This window comes from Trachemys scripta, chromosome 16 (assembly GCF_013100865.1).
Source record: "Trachemys scripta elegans isolate TJP31775 chromosome 16, CAS_Tse_1.0, whole genome shotgun sequence".
Taxonomy (NCBI): Eukaryota; Metazoa; Chordata; order Testudines; family Emydidae; genus Trachemys; species Trachemys scripta.
The window spans coordinates 7,342,455-7,361,603 of NC_048313.1; the positions used below are offsets into that span (position 1 = coordinate 7,342,455).

The 19,149-nt window shown below is 58.6% G+C and overlaps 3 protein-coding genes across 3 annotated transcripts in view; 2 read left to right on the forward strand and 1 right to left on the reverse strand.

Annotated features, from left to right (window-relative positions):
- The first annotated feature begins 3,251 nt into the window (after positions 1-3,251).
- ABT1 (activator of basal transcription 1) lies at positions 3,252-6,031 on the forward strand. The gene is made up of 4 exons (XM_034792007.1): positions 3,252-3,396; positions 4,121-4,367; positions 5,072-5,247; positions 5,465-6,031. Exons 2-4 carry the CDS (start codon positions 4,136-4,138, stop codon positions 5,852-5,854), a joined length of 798 nt encoding a protein of 265 aa, XP_034647898.1. The 5' UTR covers positions 3,252-3,396; positions 4,121-4,135; the 3' UTR covers positions 5,855-6,031.
- A 3,464-nt stretch (positions 6,032-9,495) lies between these two features.
- Positions 9,496-13,491, forward strand: LOC117888528 (lysozyme C-like). Its single transcript, XM_034792012.1, has 4 exons — positions 9,496-9,682; positions 11,662-11,823; positions 12,209-12,287; positions 13,237-13,491. The coding sequence occupies exons 1-4, from the start codon at positions 9,544-9,546 to the stop codon at positions 13,301-13,303; spliced, it is 447 nt and encodes a 148-aa protein (XP_034647903.1). The 5' UTR covers positions 9,496-9,543; the 3' UTR covers positions 13,304-13,491.
- Positions 13,492-15,955: 2,464 nt separating this feature from the next.
- The window catches only part of LOC117888527, a 30,900-nt gene continuing 27,706 nt past the window's right edge, over positions 15,956-19,149 (reverse strand). The window contains exon 6 of the mRNA XM_034792010.1: positions 15,956-16,513. Within this exon, the coding sequence (XP_034647901.1) occupies positions 16,491-16,513 (23 nt within the window). The 3' untranslated portion in view covers positions 15,956-16,490. The remainder of the gene's footprint in view (positions 16,514-19,149) is intronic.

Sequence of the window (19,149 nt, forward strand, 5' to 3'; positions counted from 1 at the left end):
CCCCCCCTGCTCTAACCACCAGACCCCACTCCCCTCCCAGAGCTGGGAGAGAACCCAGGAGTCCTGGCCCCCAGCCCCCCCGTTCTCTACCCACCAGACTCCACTCCCTTCCCAGAGCCGGAGAGAGAACCCAGGAGTCCTGGCTCCCAGCCCCCCTGCTCTAACCCACCAGCCCCCACTCCCCTTCCCGAGCCGGGGAGAGAACCCAGGAGTCCTGGCTCCCAGCCTGATATCTGGAGCTGGGATACGCCCCCCCATCTCTCCCCCAGTTCTGGTTCACGTGGCCATGTCCCTGGCCTGGGTCTGGGAAGGATGGGTGATGCCAGCGGTGCCAGGGCACCATCTACTGGTGAAAGCTGCACACTGCTGCTCTGTGCTCCCCTGGGGATGGGTGGCGAGTGCCTCATCACCCCCGCGGGGCACTGGCCCACCTTCTCCAACAGGGTCCCACGAGCTTGGGGACCCCCCGTCTGGGGGAGCTCCTCCCAGCCGGCCCCGGACCTCTCGCCTCTCTCGGACTAGCTCGGCGCTGCTCTCCCAGCCTGGGTCAGCCGGGAAATCCACCGCTTCCCCAGAAAGTTTGGTCCCATCCCCAGGCCCGGGGCCAACCCCCGAGATTATTAGCGTTAGGCCCAAAGCTGACTGCGAAGAGCTACAAGGGGATCGCCTCAAACCAGGCCACACAACGGCGGATTAAACTCAAGGTTCGGAAGAGCAACATCGAAATAATTCAAGGGGGTCAATATTAGCCGCTGCCGCCACTCGTGAACACTATCCTGGCCTCCCTGTGGAGAACGCCAGCCCTACGTGCAGCAGCGGTCAAAAAAGGCTCAGAGACCAGCGGGAAAGGGATCAGAAACACGACAGAAAATATAATGTCGCTGCATGAATCCGTGGGCCGCCCACATCGTGCGGACTGGGTCCAGTTCTGGTCGCCCCGTCTCAGAAAGGGCCCAGTGGAAGTGGAAAAGGCTCAGAGAAGGGCAGCAAAGGTGACAGAGGGGCTGGCGTCCAGACAAGGAGAGACTAAAAAGATCAGGGCTGTTTAGCTTCGAAAAGCGATGACTTGGGGGGGGGGTAGGAGAGAGGTGTAGATGGGTGTGGAAAAAGCGAATAGAGAATTCTTCACACAATGCGCAATTAACCTGTGGAACTCACTGCTGGGGGATGTTGCGATGGCCAGAAGGATAGTGGGGTTCAAAAAGGAACTGGAGAAGTTCCTGGAGGATAAATCCATCCATGGCTGTCAGCCAAGATGCTCAAGGAAGCCACCCCATGCTCCGGATGACAGTAAATCTCTGACGGGCAGAAGCCGGGTGTGGATCTCTCCAGAATTGCCCTGTTCTGTACTCTTCCCTTGAAGCTCTGGCACGAGCCACTGTCGGGGATGGGAAGCTGGGCTAGACGGATCATGATGTGACTCACCACGGCCACGCTTAGGTTCTTAACTCCTTGTTTGCAACTGGAATTTGTCTGGCTTTATCTCCCAGGCGTTGGATCTCACTCTGACTTTCTCCTCTAGATTAAAGACCGGTTGGCACCAGGGATTTCCCCACTCAGGTGCTTAGATGCCGCTATCCACTCACCTTGCGCCCGATCTCCCAAACCAAACAGCCCGCGCTCCTTCCATCTCCCCATTCAGGCATCTTCTCCAGCCCTAGGACCGTTTCTGTGACTCTTAATCATAGAATATCAGGGTTGGAAGGGACCTCAGGCGGTATCTAGTCCAACCCCCTGCTCAAGGCAGGGCCAATCCCCAGACAGATTTTTGCCCCACATCCCTGGATGGCCCCCTCAAGGATTGAACTCACAACCCTGCGTTTCGCAAGCTAATGCTCAAACCACTGAGCTATCTCTTCTCAGCAGCCTCTCCAGGTCCTTTGGAGAAGGGGGGCAGAGAGTCCTGGCGTCTGGCCGTGGGGTGGACGGGGCAGATGTCGACTGGCCAGCCATCCGCCACATGGCTCTACACGCATGGGAGAAGGAGGGGCTTGGACCGCTGGTGTTGATTTTCCACACATCCTGGAGCCCAGCCATCTGGGGAAGGCCCAGAAGACAGCTAATGTCTGGCCAGTGTTTAAAAGGGGTGAATGGGACGACACAGGTAATTAGAGGCCCGTTCTCCGGACATGGGGCAAGATAATGGAACGGCTGGCACGGGACTCGGCTAATAAAGAACGAACGGAAGGTGATGTAATTAATGCTAATCAACCTGGAAGGACTGGGGCAGGGCCTGTCTCTCGCTGTGTGTCTGGGCAGCGCCTGGCACGACGGGGCCCTGATCCCAGCTGGGGCAGGGCCTGTCTCTCGCTGTCTGTCTGGGCAGCGCCTGGCACGACGGGGCCCTGATCCCAGCTGGGGTAGGGCCTGTCTCTCGCCGTGTGTCTGGGCAGCGCCGGGCACGACGGGGCCCTGATCCCAGCTGGGGCAGGGTCTGTCTCTCGCTGTGTGTCTGGGCAGCACCTGGCATGATGGGGCCCTGATCTCAGCTGGGGCAGGGCCTGTCTCTCGCTGTGTGTCTGGGCAGCGCCAATCTCAGCTGGGGCAGGGACCGTCTCCCCCAGATCAGGTCAGCAGGGAGTTGGGGGGCACCTGCTGTCACCTCAGTTCCTGCCACACGCATTCGGTCTCCCCTCCTCTCCAGCCGCTGCGTCCCCAGAGGGCTGACGTCCCTTAGTGTAATTAAAGGGCGAACCCTCCCGTCCCCTGATTCATCCCCCTCCCTGCGACATTGCCGCACCTCCATTTCCACTCCCCGCCCGTCCAGCTGCCACGGCCAGCCGCCGGATCAGGGCCTGCTTAAGAGCCCTCTAGGATCTGGGTCCACCCCCCCATGGCCAAGTCCCTCGCAGTCTGTATCCTCCCACCGCCCCGGGAGGCAGGGCGAGGCTGTGACCGCTTCCCCCCTCCCCTCGCCTTGGGCAGATGGAGAAACTGAGGCAGGGAGTGGCCAGAGGTCAGGGCGCACAGGGGCCGGGGGAGGGGAACGCTGCCCTGCCCTGGCCCCGCCCCCGCCCCCCCCCCCGGGGGTTTTAGCCCCGCCCCGGCTCCGTCCCCACTTCCCCCTGGACGTTCTAACCCCGCCCCGTCTACGCTCCCGCTTCCCCCTGGACGTTCTAACCCCGCCCCCACTTCCCCCTGGACGTTCTAACCCCGCCCCCACTTCCCCCTGGACGTTCTAACCCCGCCCCTGCTCTGCTCCCGCTTCCTCCTGGACGTTCTGGCTCCGCCTCCGTTTCCTTCTGGGCCTTCTGATCCCGCCCCTTTCCCCGCCCTGGCTCCTCCCCCATTTCCTCCTGAACGTTCTGACCACGCCCTCTCTGGCGTTGGTTTCCGGGTCGGTCGCCCCACGCACGGCTCCCGGGCCGTAAAGTGAGGCCAGCGGGGAGCGAAGGAGTGAGTGAGATGGGGGCGAGGAGCAGAGCTGGGGGGAGGCGTGGGGGGCTGGGCGGTATTTGGGAACAGCGGGCGGTGGGGGGGATACAGGAGCACGTGGGTCTGGGGGGCTGGAGGGGGCTGGCGGAGGGAGAGGTATGTTGGGGGACGGGCGGCAGAGGGTGGGGGTCACGTGGGAGATGGGGGGCCGGGGGAGGGAGAGATGTGTAGGGCGGAGGGGAACGTCGGGGGGGGCATGAGATCAGGTGTGGCGGGGACTTGTGGGACCTAGAGGCGGGGGGCCGGGGATTGCGGAAGAGAGGATGGGTGGGGAGCAAGGGGGAGTGGATGGGGCAGAGCTGGGGGTGCTGGAGCATGTGGGACGGGGGGAGGACAGCAGAGCCCATGGGGTCTGGGAGGATCTGTAAGTTGGGGCATGCGGGGGGACAGGGGATCTGGAGGGTGGGAAATATCGGGGGCTGTAGGGATGGGGAATGGGGTGGAGGAGTGGGGAGATATGGAGACGGACATGTGGGGGTGGGATATATGGGGGCTAAGGGGTGGGGAATGGGGTGGAGGGCTGTGGGAGATATGGGATGGGGACATAGGGAGATGGTGGGCAGCTAGAGGGCTGTGGGCTTGGGACATATGGGGAGCTGTGGAGCTGGGCAATGGGGGGCGGCCGTGGAAGCCGCACGGAGGTCGGGGTCGCCTGAGGCTGGATCTAACCCCTCCCTGTTGGCAGGGGGCAGCGCCCGGGATGCTGGAGGAACTGCAGGGGGCAGACGAGGATGGAAGCCCCCTGGAGGCCGGGCAGGGGGCAGGCGAGGAGGGGAGCCCCCTACCTGACGCCCCGGACCCCCCCCAGGGTAAGAAGATCGTGCCGGGCATCGTGTACCTAGGGCACATCCCGCCCCGCTTCCGGCCCCGGCACGTCCGAAACCTGCTCAGCGTCCACGGGGAGGTCGGACGCATCTTCCTGCAGCCCGAGGGTGAGTCCACAGAGTGTGTGCGGGGGAGGTGGGGGGCTGGGCAGGGGGCGCTCTCCCCTGGCAGTCAGGGCTGGGCTCTGGGGGGCGCTGTGCTGCGGGGAGCAGGGTAGAGGGCTGGGCAGGGAGCGCTCTCCTGGTTGTCAAGGCCGGGCGCTGGGGGGCACCGTGGGGCAGGGAGCAGGGTCGGGGGGGGCGCTCTCCCCTGGCAGTCAGGGCCGGGCGCTGTGGGGGCGCTCTGCTGTGGGGAAAAGGGTGGGGGGGCTGGGCAGGGAGTGCTCTCCCCTGGCAGTCAGGGCCGGGCTCTGGGGGGCACCGTGGGGCAGGGAGCAGGATGGGGGGCTGGGTAGGGGGCGCTCTGCCCTGGCAGTCGGGGCCGGGCACTTGAAGGGGCACAGGGGTATGTCAGTTACCCAGACATGCCCTGATCCTTTGCAGTCACTAAATCTCCCGTGGTGGTTTTCACCCAATATTTGGGGCGCGAACCCAGGCGTCCTGGCAAAATCCCATCTTCAGCTGGAATCGCTGGCTCTGGTTGCACTTTGGAGTCCCCCTCACTTCCTGGCTGAAAATATATCGTGGTGTTATGTGCAGCTGTTCCCCGACTGCCCCGCCCCAGAGGTGGCTGCATCTCGGTGCCGGGCGGGCCTGTGGCTGGAAGGGGATTGCGGGGGGTATGGCAGGGGCTGATCTCTCCGTCCCCACAGAGCGGTTCGTCCGGCAGAGGAAGAAGAAAGCTGGCGCCAAGGCCAAGAACTACACAGAGGGCTGGGTGGAGTTCAGGGACAAGCGTGTGGCGAAGCTCGTGGCCGCCAGTCTGCACAACACGCCCATGGGCACCCGCCGGCGCAGCCGCTTCCACTACGACCTGTGGAACATCAAGGTACTGGCTCTGGGAGGGGAGTGGGGTCTAGTGGTTAGAGCTGGGGGCTGGGACCCAGGACTCCTGGGTTCTCTTCTCCGCTCTGGGAGGGGAGTGGGGGCTGGTGGGTTAGAGCACAGGGGGGCTGGGCGCCAGGATTCCTGGGTTCCCTCCTGGCCCTGGGTGGGGAGCGGGGTCCAGCCGGTCAGAGGCAGTGAGGGTCCGTCTGTCCCCGCAGTACCTGCACCGGTTCAGGTGGCCGCACCTGAGCGAGCGCCTGGCCTACGAGCGGCAGGTCCGGCAGCAGCGCCTGCGGGCCGAGATCTCCCAGGCCAAGCGCGAGACCGGCTTCTACCTGCGCAGCGTGGAGACCAGCCAGCGCTTCGCCCGCCGGGCCGCCGCCGCCCCTGCCGGTGCCGAGGAGAAGAGCTGGGGCTTCGTCCAGCGCCCCACGGAGGAGGAGATCCAGCGGCGCAAGGCGGGCGTGGGCGGGCGCCGGCTCCGTGGGCAGCTGGCCAAGGCCCGGGAGATCCAGTTGAAATCCCAGACCAGCCGCTCCTTGCTGGCCAAGATCTTCAATGCCGCGGACGCTGCCTCGGGGGAGGCACCAGGGGGGCCGGATCTGTAGTGAGAACCCCGGGCGCTGGGGGGCGCTGTGCTCCGGGGAGTGGGGCAGGGGGCTGGGCCGGGGGCGCTCTCCCCTGGCAGTCAAGGCTGGACACTGGGGGGCCGCCATGCGGTAGGAAATGGGGTCGGGGGGGCTTTGGGGTTCTCTCCTGTCTCTGGGAGGGGAGTGGGGTCTAGTGGGTTTGAGTGGGGGTTGCTAGGAGCCAGGACTCCTGGGTTCTCTCCCTGGCTCTGGGAGGGGAGTGGGGGCTGGTGGGTTAGAGCAGGGGGGGCTGGGAGCCAGGACTCCTGGGTTCTCTCCCCGGCTCTGGGAGGGGAGTGGGGTCTAGTGGTTAGAGCAGTGGGGGCTGGGAGCCAGGACTCCTGGGTTCTCTCCCTGGCTCTGGGAGGGAAGTGGGGGCTGGTGGTTAGAGCAGTGGGGGCTGGGAGCCAGGACTCCTGGGTTCTCTCCCCGGCTCTGGGAGAGGAGTGGGGGCTGGTGGGTTAGAGCAGGGGGAGCCTGGGAGCCAGGATGCCTGTCAGTTCCCATCCAGCGTGGCACGGATGCCCCAGCCTGGGGCGAGTTGGGGTTTTGGGGAGCTGGCCAGGGCTCCTGGCCTGGGGATACCAGCTTGGGAGCGGGGGAGCGGGGGAGGTGGATCCGAACCGGTCAGCAGGATTCAACCCGGGGCAGGGGGGGGGAGCTGGGGGGAGCCCAGATTAATTTAAACCCTGGGGCGGCTGCAGGTTGGGTGCCCCATCCGATCACCCCCAGCCCACTTCACCCACCCCTCGCTGTCCCCTGTCTGCCCCTTGGTTCTGGGGCGACGGGCGTTTGCCCCCCAGTAGCTGCTGGTTCCTTAGCCCTGGTGGCAGGCTCTGAAGACCAGTCGTTGCCTCGATTGACCCCAGTGTCTCGGCTCGGGACTGTCCCTTCCCCCCCTCCATGGCCGCGCTCGGCCGCTGGTTTCCCGTGGGACACTCAGACCGTTGGGCCAGGCTTGATCCCAGCCCCTCGTCTGTCCCGAAGACGAGCCCATGACTGACAAAGGAAAAGCCCCTTGGTAGCCCGCGGGGCCGGCCTGGTCGCCCGCTTCGCTGACCCCCTCGGACTCCGTCCCCGTGCGTTTGATGCCAGCTGTGACCCGGGGGCTCGCCAGTCCCTCCAGCTGAGTGTGATTAAAAAACCCGAGTGACTGAGAACGAACCTGGCGACCGTTGAGTTTATTGCAAAGTTGCCGACGGCTCGGCCTCCAAACGCCGCTGCGTTTCCAGCGGGGAGCGTCTCAGCCCAGCTCTGTTTAACATCTCGACCAGCATGTCTCTGCATTCCCAGGGTGTCCCCAGCCGCAGCACCAGCCCTTCGGCCTCCGGTTAGCTGCGCCGGGGGCTGTGGGTGGGGAGCCGGGGGGTTAGCAGAGGGACCCTGCGATATGAGGCCTGGTCGGGAAGGGCTGGCGTAGGGCCTAGGGGCCGCAGTCAGGCCCGGCCCGCGCGTTCGCTGGCCGGGACGTGATCTTGGCGAGACCGGGGGCTGCAAACCACAAACGCTCCTATGAGGGGCCAGGCACTGGCCTGTCGTGTAAACACGCCCCAGAGGGATCGTGCCAGGACCCTCCCGCTACCGAGCTACGGTGTGAACGCCCCCTGCGCCCTCGGGAAGATAAGCTCCGGGGGGCGGATGAGATGTTTGGGTCGACCCGCCAGGTACAAGGCACAGGGTGGTGACTAACCCCAGCAGTACGTAACTTGTTTGTATCAGTGCATAAAAGAGGGGTTGCTGAGGGGGCATCTGGCTGGCCATGGGGGTGAGGGGGACGGAAAGTCACTGAGCTGGTCCGTTCTCATGGGGCTTGTGTGTCTGAGTGTCCCTGTTATGGGGTGCGCTGGCCAGGCCCGTTCCCTGCTGAATGGAGCCGCTGGTCTGTGCAGAGCCGGTGCAGTGCCTGGAGAGAACATGCACACAGCCAACAAGGGACAGGGAATGGGGCCTGTCCCCTCTAGGGGGTGCCAGCTCCCATCCAGCCCCAGGGCGGGGACTGGCTGGCTCGCGGGGGTGGGGAATGGGGCGCAGGGCCTGGCCACTCTAGGGAGCACCAGCTCCCATCGGCCCCAGGGCGGGGACTGGCTGGCTCGGGGGGGTGGGGAATGGAGCTGGGGCTTGTCCCCTCTAGGGGGGGCTGTCACCCATCTGGCCCCGGGACAGGGGCCACCCACCCACCCACACCCCCAGGCTGAAGGCTGCCCTGGCTCTGTTGTCTCCGGCCCGGGGACTATGTTGCATCTGGAGTTTTACTGGTGGCAGCTCCCCAGAACCGAACCAACAGCTGGGCCTGGCCCCCTCCCTCCAGAGCAGCCGGATCTCTGCTTGTGTAACCCCTCGGGGGGCGCAGCAGAGCTCCCGGCCTTAACCCGGACAGGGCGCAGGTGGGTCCAGCCCCGGCCTTGCCCCATGGCTGGCATCCCCGCCCCACCGCTGGAACGGCCGCCCCGAACTTTCCCCTAACAGCCAGGCCCCCGTCTGGTTCTGAACCAGCACCGCCCTGCGGTGTTCCCAAATTCTGGCACCGACGGTGAAGTTGGACCTGGCTTGGCCTCGCCGTAGGAGCTCCCGGAGAGGCGCTGGGGCCCGGCGGCTCAGTCCTGGAGCCATGGGGCCCCCCGGCACAGCGTCACCCCTGGGGGTCCGGCATGCGGCTGGGGGTCACACCCCGGCAGTGGATTAGCGGCGGCGTGGCGGGATCCTGGGGACCCCAGCTGCTCTTTGCTCTCCCTGGCTGCCTGCGGCCCCGATCCCTGGCCCTCTTTTGATCCCTCGTTGAGCCCCTTTGCCCTGTGCTCCGGGGCTCTGCCTCGGGGGCCTTGCGTGGGTCCGTGCAGCACCTGGCGCGACGGGGCCCCGATCTCCCCTGATGCTGTTTCCACCCAGTGTGCCAATCTCGGCCGTGGCACAGGGTGTCCTGTAAACACGGCACTAGGCGCTCGGCCTCCGGACTCCGATTAGCTGGGCCGGGGTGCGCGGTGCCTGGCAGTGGCTGGGCGAGATAAGAGCCTGTTTGCGTTGACTGGAGAATGGCCAGGAACGCTCCCACCTGCCGGGACAGGGGGTTGTGGAGGCCCAGGGCCCCCTCTGCTCCTCCCCAGCAATGGCTGCTTCTGTGCAGGCACCAGAGCCGCTGTCCCTGCAGCGTCACCCCTTTTTTATCCATCCCTGCAGCCCCTCTCTCTGGGGAAACTGAGGTTTGGAGCATGCGTCCAGCTCCAGGAGGACGGACGGGGGACCCAGCCTGCGAGTCCCAGAAAGGAAATGGCATATCCTGGATAGAACCCAGGAGTCCTGGCTCCCTCCTATATTTTAACCAGAAGACCCCACTTGCCTCCCAGAGCCAGGGATAGAACCCAGGAGTCCTGGCTCCCAGTCTCCCCTGCTCTAACCCACCAGCCCCCGCTCCCCTCCCAGAGCCGGGCAGAGAACCCAGGAGTCCTGGCTCCCAGCCCCCCCTGCTCTAACCACCAGCCCCCACTCCCCTCCCAGAGCTGGGGAGAGAACCCAGGAGTCCTGGCTCCCGGCCATACCCGAGATGCCCTTGTTCTCGGCGCTGGTGGGGGCGGGGGTGACCTTGACCAGGGGCGTGGGCAGCGCCCGGGGCTATATAAAGCCGGGATGCCCAGTCCCCACTGCCCGGCTCAGCTGCCCCTCGCCCTGCGGAGATGAAGGCTCTTGCGCTGTTCGCCCTGTTGGCCTGCCTGGTGCCGGGTAGCCTGGGCATGTACTACGGCCGCTGCCAACTCGCCCAGACGCTGCAGCAACTGGGCCTGGACGGCTACATGGGCTACAGCCTGGCCAACTGTGAGTGACCCCCCCACTGCCCCAGACCTCCCACTTCCCACAGGGCGGGGGAGGGGGGCTTCAGGCATTTCGTTCCTGTTTTAACGGGGGCCATTTCTGCACTTGTAGGGTTTTAGGGGGGTGTGGACAATTAGTTAACGACAGGAGCCTCTGATTGTCCCACGGCGACGTTTGATAACCAGCAAAACTAGGCTGGGCAGACACCAGTGTTCAGGGGGTTTTATACTTTCGACGGGTCCGAGCACGGTTTATCTTGCACTTTTTTCTGATTTTTTAAAACCCCCCTTTACATTCGCACAGTTGTGCAAAATTATGGGTTTTAACCCCCCCCCCCCGGTTATCCATTTAAATGTTCCCAGTTGCACAAAATTCTGGGTTTTAAGCCTTTTTTTCTCGTTCGATCCATTTAAATGTTGATAGTTGCGCAAAACTGTGTTAAGAATTTTTCCTCCACTTAGATATTCACAGGTGCACAAAACTGGGGAGGGGGTTGCATTTTTTTCTGTTTCTAGCCATTTAACTGTTCACAGTGGCACAAAATTGTTTCAAGCCTTTTTTGCCCGTTTGTCCATTGACGTTTTGAGCTGCTTGAAACGAGGAGTTTGACGCATTTTTGGGGTCCAACTTGTATCCGTTTGATTTTGCCCAGCCGCACGAAATTCGGGGCTTGGAGCCTTTTTTCTATTTCTAGGCATTGAACTTTTGACAGTTGTGCAAAACCGTTTTACGCATTTCCCCCAATTTTTATCCATTTAGCCCAGGGGTGGCCGCACGCGGCTCCTTGTCTAGGCACCGACTCCGGGGCTGGAGCTACAGGCGCCAACTTTCCAATGGGCTGGGGACAGAGGGGGGGGCTTCGCTGCTCAACCCCTGGCTCTGCCCCCTCCCCTGAGCCTGCGGTATCCTCCCCCCAGAGCCCCCTGCACCCCACGAAACAGCTGATCGGGAGGTGCGGGGAGGCGCTGATCCATGGGGCTGCCGGTGGGTGGGAGGCGCTGGGAGCCAGGGGGGAGCTGATGGGGGGCTGCTGACGTATTACTGGGGCTCTTTGGCAATGTACAGTGGTAAATTCTGTCTCTTTCTTGGGCTCAGGTTGGCCCCCCCGATTTAGAGGCTCACAGCTGCACAAATAGTTTTTAAGGATTTTTTTTCTACTTGTATCCATTGACATTTTCACAGCTGCACAAAATTATGGGGTTCAAACATCCCCCCCCCAGTTTTTATCCATTTACATTTTCACTGTCACATCCAGTCACGAGTTTTAAGCATTTTTTAAAATCTATGTCTAGCCATTTAAATTGTCACCATGATGGGGTTTCACCATTGCCTTTCCATTTGTATTGATTGAAATCTTCTGAGTAGGGGGAAGTCGTAGGGCAGTTCGGGGTGGCGGGGGGCGGCCAGATGAGAATTATTTTATAACAGTAGACGCTGATGATCAACACGTTTAAAACGGCATAACCGTTAAACCGCAAACGGTCGCCCTCCCGTGTCAAAATGCTCCTCTGTCCGCAGGCCATAGGGTGACCAGATGTTCCAGTTTTACAGGGACAGTCCCGATTTTTGGGTCTTTTTCTTATATAGGCTCCTATTATCCCTCCTCCCCCCCGTCCCGATTTTTCACACTTGCTGTCTGGTCACCCTAGCAGGCCGCATGGTCCTGACGTTGCTTTTGTTAGCACGGCTGGAAATATCTCGGCCTCGCTCTGCGGGTGTCCGGTGACACCGACATTTATCCATGAAAACCGTCTGTCAGATCCCAGCCCGCCCGGCTGTGCACAAGGTGCCCCTCAAAGGGTGCCAGGCTGAGACTGGCTCTGTTTGCCACAGCTCCCTCTATAAATACCCCCCAGTGCTGACAACAAGCAGCGCGTCTTCCAAGCTCGCCCGTAGGGGGGTGTCACAGCGCCACCTGCTGACCCTTCCCCGCTATAACAAGCTGAGCTCCCTCCCTCCCTCCCTCTCTCTCTCTGACTCAGGGGTCTGCATGGCCGCACACGAGAGCAGCTACAACACCCAGGCCACCAATTACAACAGCTGGGACGGCAGCACCGACTTCGGCATCTTTCAGATCAACAGCCGCTATTGGTGCCAGAACGGCGACGAGTACAGCTCCAACATCTGTCAAATTCCCTGCAGCGGTGAGGTCGGGGGAGAGATCCTCTCTCTCTGAATGGAGGGAGCCTTGTCGGGCTGTTCCTCAGCTGTCCTGCCCCAGAGGTGGCTGCATCTCAGCCATCCCCATGCGGCGTTATGCGCAGCTGTTCCCCAGATTCCCTGCCCCAGAGGTGGCTGCATCTCAGCCATCCCCATGCGGTGTTATGCACGGCTGTTCCCCAGATGCCCCCCCAGATGTGGCTGCATCTCAGTGCATGTATTTCATTTGGCTAGTCTGAGTTCCGTACGGGTGGAAATGTCACCTGTGTGATAAATGGGGTGGGTGGGTTTGGGGTGGGAGGGATCGAGGGGGGAACTGGGAACCATTCTGCTCTGACCCCCCCACTCACCTGTCCTCCCCCCCCCCAGACTTACTGAGCAACAATCTCTCAGCGGACGTTGAATGTGCTAAGATCATTGCCCAGGACTCCAACGGCATGAGTGCCTGGTAAGTGGGGGGTGGGCCTGAGGGGGGGACATGGGGAGTCGGGTGTAGAAGAGAATCTCGGCTTCAGTATTTTTTGAAAGCCTGTTTTCAGCCCTCGCGATTGTGCCGGAAATCTGGAAACCGTAAGCTGAGCGCGACCGACAGGCTCAGACCCCAGATCCGCCCCGACGCCCGTGAACAAAGAGCCCAAAAAATTCCCAGCTACGTGTCGGCAGAGACCCCTCCCCCGCCCCGACGCCCGTGAGCAAAGAGCCCAAACAATTCCCACCCCCGTGTCGGCAGAGATGTGCATGAGAAAACAGCTGGTTCAAACACCCCCACCCCCCACAGACCCTCGCACACGCCAGGAAACAAAGAAAAGGACTCGAAAATGAAGCATTGTAAGAAAAAAAAAACCCAAAAACCTTCATGATTTTTCTGCAAATCTCATGAGTGTTTGTTTTTTGCTGATCTCGGGATTTTCTGCTAATGTCATGAGTGTTTATTTTTGTTGCTAATCTCACGATTTTCCTGTGAATCTCTTGCAGTCTTTTCTTTGCTAATCTCATGATTTTTCTGAAAATCTCACGTCTTTTTTTTGTAAATCTCAATTTTTCCGTGATTCCTTTTTTTTCCTTTTGCTAATCTCCTGATTTTTTGCAGCCTGACTAGATGTCTGAGGGCTGGGCCCTGATCCATAACGGGCAGTGCGACTAACAGCTCATTTCTCAGCTCCTTATCTGGCTTAACCATTTTCCTTCAGCCCAGCCCTCTGGGAGATGAGGGGTGCAAGCGTCCCTATTTCACAGGAGGGGAAACTGAGGCACAGAGCAGCAATGTGACCTGCCCAGAGTCTGTGGCAGAATAACCCAGGTCCTGCCTGCCCAAGGCCAGCGCCTGTAACCCCTCGGGCGCGTTTTATGAGGCACCTCGACCGGTGGCCGCTGATTCTTTTTCTCTCCTCCGTCAGGGTGGCCTGGACGTCGTATTGCCAAGGCCAGGATCTGTGGCAGTACGTAGAAGGATGCGGCGTGTGAGAGCGGCCCTGGGATCGGGCTCCGTCCTGCCCCGAGTTCTCCGGGCCCTGGCTCGTTGCCTTTCCCCAGAGCTTTCCAAACACAATCACCCCCCCGAATCCAAGACCCGGCGCCCCACTGCTCAGCCTCCTCGGCCATCACAACAGGGGAAATGGGGGTAGTGGGATAGAGTAGGGGGACGGGGGAGAGGGCTGGGAACCAGGACTCTGGGAGGGGAGTGGGGTGTAGGGGGTTAGAGCAGGGGGGGCTGGGAGCCAGGACTCCTGGGTTCTCTCCCTGTCTCTGGGAGGGGAGTGGGATCTAGTGGGTTAGAGCAAGGGGGCTGGGGCCAGAACTCCTGGGTTCTCTCCCCGGCTCCTCTCGGTCAGTGGAGTGGAGTACAATCTAGCCCCTTCACACAGATTTAGAGTGGGGTAGAACTAGTCCTGGGGTATGAAATGGCGGGAGGTTTTCAGGTGGGCGCAGCGTGGGAGCGCAGAGGGTGCCCTCTCCTCATGGCAGTCTGGGTTGCTTTTCCAGTTGATTTGATTGTGATACTTCGGGTTCTTTTCCTATTAAAGTAGATTCCTCAGCCTCAACCGATGCCTTTGATCATTCTTTTGATAACACACAACATGCATCCATGGCCTGACTTTGAAATGCAGCCACCTCTGGGGAAGGGCAGCTGGGAACAGCCACACATAACGTTGCCTGGGGATGGCTCGCCCGGCACTGAGATGCAGCCACCTCTGGGGTGGGGGTAGATGGAGAACATCCACACATAACACTTGACCCCAGAGTGCTGTGAACCCCATCTGTCCCCCTGGCCTCTGGGGCTATGTCTGATCTGGGGAAAGGCCGGGAACTGGCAGGTGGGGAAGCTGCTCCTTGGGCAGGAAATAACTGTCCTGAGCCTTAAATCAGCTGCCAGTGTCATTACATTATCCAGCCCCATATTCCCCCTCCATACACACCCATCCATCCACCTACCCATCCCACATCCATCGCTGCCAGCATCCCCCCATCCATCCCAGTACACACCTCTCCATCCATGCACCCACCCATCCCCCATCCATCGCTCCCAACATCCCCCATCCATCCCAGTACACACCTCTCCACCCGTCCCTCCCCACCCCCCCATCCATCGCTCCCAGCATCTCCATACACACCCATCCGTCCCAGTACACACCTCTCCACCCGTCCCTCCCCACCCCCCCATCCATCGCTCCCAGCATCCCCCCAGCATCTCCATACACACCCATCCATGCCCCCACTCATCCACCCATCTCTGCATTCCTCCATCTGTCTGTCCCACCCCACACACCTGCCTCTATCTATCTATCTATCTATCTATCTATCTCCATCCACCTCATCATCTATCTATCTATCTATTCACCCATCCATATACACCCATATTTATCTATCTAGCTCTGTGTAAACTCGAAAGCTTCTCTCTCTCACCAACAGAAGTTGGTCCAACAAAAGCCATTACCTGCCCCACCTTGTCGCTCTAATAAAAGACAGGTCAATCCAATTGTTATCAGCCATGTTGCTGTGTTTGAAGGGGGACAGCCTGTGCTGATGAACTGGTTGGGTCAGCGTAATTACAGCCTTGTATTCTTTTGAAACTGTCGTTCCAAATTGGGGGGAAAAAAACCAAACCCAGTCACTTAAAACTTTCTTATTTCGAAAACAAAGGATTGTTTTTTTTAAATATATATAAGCTTTGGAAGCCAACAAGGGTGTGCTACAAATTTCCGTATTAAAAAGGGTGTTTCATTTGACCAACCTTTTTTTTTTCTTGGAAAAATTCCAGTTGTCTTTGGGGGTTTCCGACACCAAGGCGGCCAGGCACAGCACAAGGAGGCGTGACTGTAACGATTGTATGAACTGCTCACAGGCAGGCGTGGGAAGCTGTGACGGGTTGGATCACAGAACCCCCCTTTGGGGCTGCCACCTGATGAGCTGAGACTACCTCCGAGCCCGTTTCCCTGCCAACTTGGGACTGCAGAACCCTGCCTGGTTGTGCCAGACACGCCAGCCTGCTACAACCACAGACCCAGATCTGAACTATGTCCCCCAAAAGCTGCAGGTTTAACTGAAAACAGCTTACAGAAGTGTTCCTGTCTCCAACACCCAGATGCCCAACTCCCAATGGGGTCCAAACCCCAAATAAATCCGTTTTACTCTGTATAAAGCTTATACAGGGTAAACTCGTACATTGTTCGCCCTCTATAACACTGATAGAGAGATATGCACAGCTGTTTGCTTCCCCCCCCCAGGTATTAATACGTACTCTGGGTTAATAAATAAGTAAAAAGTGATTTTATTAAATACAAAAAGTAAGATTTAAGTTGTTCCAAGTAATAACAGACAGAACAAAGTGAATTACCAGCAAAATAAAGTAATACACACACGTCTAAGCCTAATACAGTAAGAAAACTGAATACAGATAAAATCTCACCCTCAGATGTTGCAATAAGCTTCTATCACAGACTGGACGCCTTCCTAGTCTGGGCCCAATCCTTCCTCCTGGTCCAGCCCTTGTTCCAGCTCAGGTGGTAGCTAGGGGATTTCTCATGACTGCAGCCCCCTTTGTTCTGTTCCACCCCCCTATATATCTTTTGCACAAGGTGGGAATCCTTTATCCTTCTCTGGGTTCCCACCCCTCCTTCTCAACGGAAAAGCACCAGGTTAAAGATGGATTCCAGTTCAGGTGACATGATCACATGACCTGGGAGACCCCCCAAGCCCTCATTCCTCCCAGCCTGACTCCCAGGAAGGCCTGCCAGCAAACAAAGCCATCCACAGTCAATTGTCCTGGTTGATGGGAGCCATCAAGATTCCAAACCATTGTTAATGGCCCACACTTTGCATAATTACAACAGGCCCTCAGAATTATATTTCATATTTCTCGTTTCAGATACACGAGTGCTACATTTATACAAATCGGATGATCACACTCAGTAGATTATAAGCTTTTAATGATACCTTACAAGAGACCTTTTGCATGAAGCATATTCCAGGTACAGTATATTCACCCTCATTAGCATATTTTCATAAAATCATATAGAGTGCAACGTCACAGAAGCATTCGCCGTTTTATCGAATTCGCTAGAGGGCTCGGATCAGCATTTGCGGCTGTGTCTTTCCAACTCCGCGATGTCTTAGAAGGAAGCCGGGGGCAGGATGCAGTGAAGGGAAAATCTCAGAGCCATCTGCAAAAGGAACCTGCGTTCAGAGAAACACAAAGTCTCCAGTTACCATCGGGACTACATTGGTGATCACAAAGAAGATGCTGTGTGAAAACTGTCAAATGGAAACAAACTGTTTTCAGTTCCTTCCAGATGGTTCCCCTGTCCTGCGATGGGCAAAACGTATTTGCAATGCAGTTTTTAAAATTCAGTTTGTTTCATTGAAAAAGCTTTCATTTCAGTTAAAATGATGGGGGTCTGGGTAGCGCCCGGCACGACGGGGCCCTGATCTCGGTCGGGGTCTGGGCAGCGCCCAGCACGACGGGGCCCTGATCTCGGTTGGGATCTGGGCAGTTCCTGGCACGACAGGGCCCTGATCTCGGTTGGGGTCAGTGCAGCACCCAGCACAACGGGGACCTTGATTTCAATCAAAGTCTGGCATACCACAGAGGCAATAAACAGGAAACACTAGTTCCCACGGCATATACACCTGAGGAACTCACTGCTGCAGGAATTCAAAATTTTTATGAAGGCCTGGAGAATTGCACAACCTGTAAAACATCTGTAGCTACAGAAACTATAATAAGGGGCATCCGGACTCATAAGCCGGGGAGGACAAGCTCAGCTGAGGAGCTGCGTTCAGTTTTCTTCCTCTCCTGCGGGCTGCTGAGGACAGCTCGAGAGAACAGGAGCTGCTGAGATGGCCCAGGACGACAGCAGCTGGTCGTTACTGGTTGGGTGGGCAGATTAAGAACATAAGAACGGCCGTACTGGGTCAGACCAAAGGTCCATCTAGCCCAGGATCCTGTCTTCCGACAGTGGCCAATGCCAGGTGCCCCAGGGGATGAACAGAGCAGGGAATCCTCAAGTGATCCATCCCCTGTCGCCCATTCCCAGCTTCTGGCAAACAGAGGACAGGGATACCATCCCCGCCCAGCCTGGCTAATAGCCATTGATGGACCGATCCTCCAGGAACTGATCTAGTTCTTTTTTGAACCCTATTATGGGCTTGGCCTTTACAACATCCTCTGGCAAGGAGTTCCACAGGTTGTGTGAAGAAATACTTCCTTTTGTTTGGTTTAAACCTTCTGCCTGTTCATTTCATATGGTGGACCCTAGTTCTTCTCTCTTGAGAAGGAGTAAATAACATGTCCCGATTTACTTTCTCCGCACCAATCATGATTTTATAGACCTCTCTCATATCCCCCCTGAGTCGTCTCTTTCCAAGACAGAGCCCTCCTCTCCCTCCTACAAAAGCCATTTCTTGCAGGGTTTCTGGTCAGCGTTCCCATCAGTCAAAACAAACAGCTCAGAGAAACAGCTGCTGTGTGGGGCCTAAAGCAGTGGGGTGTCTATCGTTAAGAGGGAAGAGATGCCTGGAAGAGAGCGGGGGACTAGATACAGATATAGCCAAAGGCTGAGGGCCTTTTTCTCCCAGGCAAAACTTGCATTTCACTGGGCTCTCCTCCCATGCCAACAAGTTCTCAACCGGCATCATTCCAGCGACTTCAACGGCGCCACGATGGATTGACACCGCATGAGCAAAGAACTAGGCCTATCGACTGGACGGAGTTTCCCCTGTTTTGCCAGAGGATTTGCTCCATGACAGGGAAAGGAGTGTTTGAAATTTCATTCACATGAATCAAAAACCTCTATTTCATTTGCAGTGTTCGGATATCTGCTAGGAAGTCATGTTATGACAGCAGGGCCGGCTCCAGGGTTTTTGTCGCCCCAAGTGGCGGCGGGGGGAGGGGATTTTTTTTTAAAAAGCCGCGATCAGCGGCAGCTCCATCGCACCGCTTCATTCTTCGGCAGCAATTCGGCAGCGGGTCCTTCTCGGAGGGACTGAGGGACCCGCCGCGGAATTGCCGCCGAAGAGCCAGACGTGCCGCCCCTTCCCATTGGCCACCCCAAGCACCTACTTGCTGCGCTGGTGCCTGGAGCTGGCCCTGTATGACAGGTCCCAACCTTAAAAGGGAAGCTTTAGAAACTGGATGCACAGTTGGTTTGCTTAATGTTGAGATGCAGCCAGCTCTGGGGCGGGGCAGCTGGTGAACAGCCGCACATAACGCCACACAGAGATGGCTCACCCGGTGAGATGCAGCGGGTGCTGGGGGGGGGGGGGGGGGGAGTGTGGTAATATGGTTGTTTCATTTTTCAAAAAGTGGTATAATTAGGGCAGAAGGTTTGCCACAGTGCTGAAAATGTCACAGATGTTCTGTTTGTCCGAGACTTTTTGAACGTGAGTGAGGGGGTGCTGACCACCCTCAGCAGGGGCTGCGAGGAGGAGGCAGTGGTGGAGAAAGACACTCGTTAAAGAGGGATAGCTGAATTTCATTTGTCATGGCACTTTTTAAATCACAGATCACGGTAGGGTGACCAGACAGCAAATGTGAAAAATTGGGATGTGGGTGGGGGGTAATAGGAGCCTCTATAAGAAAAAGACCCAAAAATCGGCACTGTCCCTGTAAAACTGGAACATCTGGTCACCCTAGATCACGGAGCGTCCTGGTGAGTTTAATACAAGTCACGGGGCTCGGGGCAAACAGCAGATGGTGACTTCACACCTGTGACGTTTATTTCTAGAAACCCCGGCCAGATGGGACCCTTGTGACCTTCTAGTCTGACCCCCTGCACCACATGGGCCGGAGAAGGCCCCAAAACAATTCCTAG

Bases quoted from the DNA above. Each gene is read 5' to 3' on its own strand.
- LOC117888528 (XM_034792012.1), top strand. From the start codon at position 9,544: ATGAAGGCTCTTGCGCTGTTCGCCCTGTTGGCCTGCCTGGTGCCGGGT. The intron at 9,683-11,661 runs GTGAGTGACCCC...TCTCTGACTCAG, and splicing joins GGGCTACAGCCTGGCCAACT to GGGTCTGCATGGCCGCACAC. The intron at 12,288-13,236 runs GTAAGTGGGGGG...CTCCTCCGTCAG, and splicing joins TCCAACGGCATGAGTGCCTG to GGTGGCCTGGACGTCGTATT.
- ABT1 (XM_034792007.1), top strand. From the start codon at position 4,136: ATGCTGGAGGAACTGCAGGGGGCAGACGAGGATGGAAGCCCCCTGGAG. The intron at 4,368-5,071 runs GTGAGTCCACAG...CCGTCCCCACAG, and splicing joins CATCTTCCTGCAGCCCGAGG to AGCGGTTCGTCCGGCAGAGG. The intron at 5,248-5,464 runs GTACTGGCTCTG...CTGTCCCCGCAG, and splicing joins ACGACCTGTGGAACATCAAG to TACCTGCACCGGTTCAGGTG.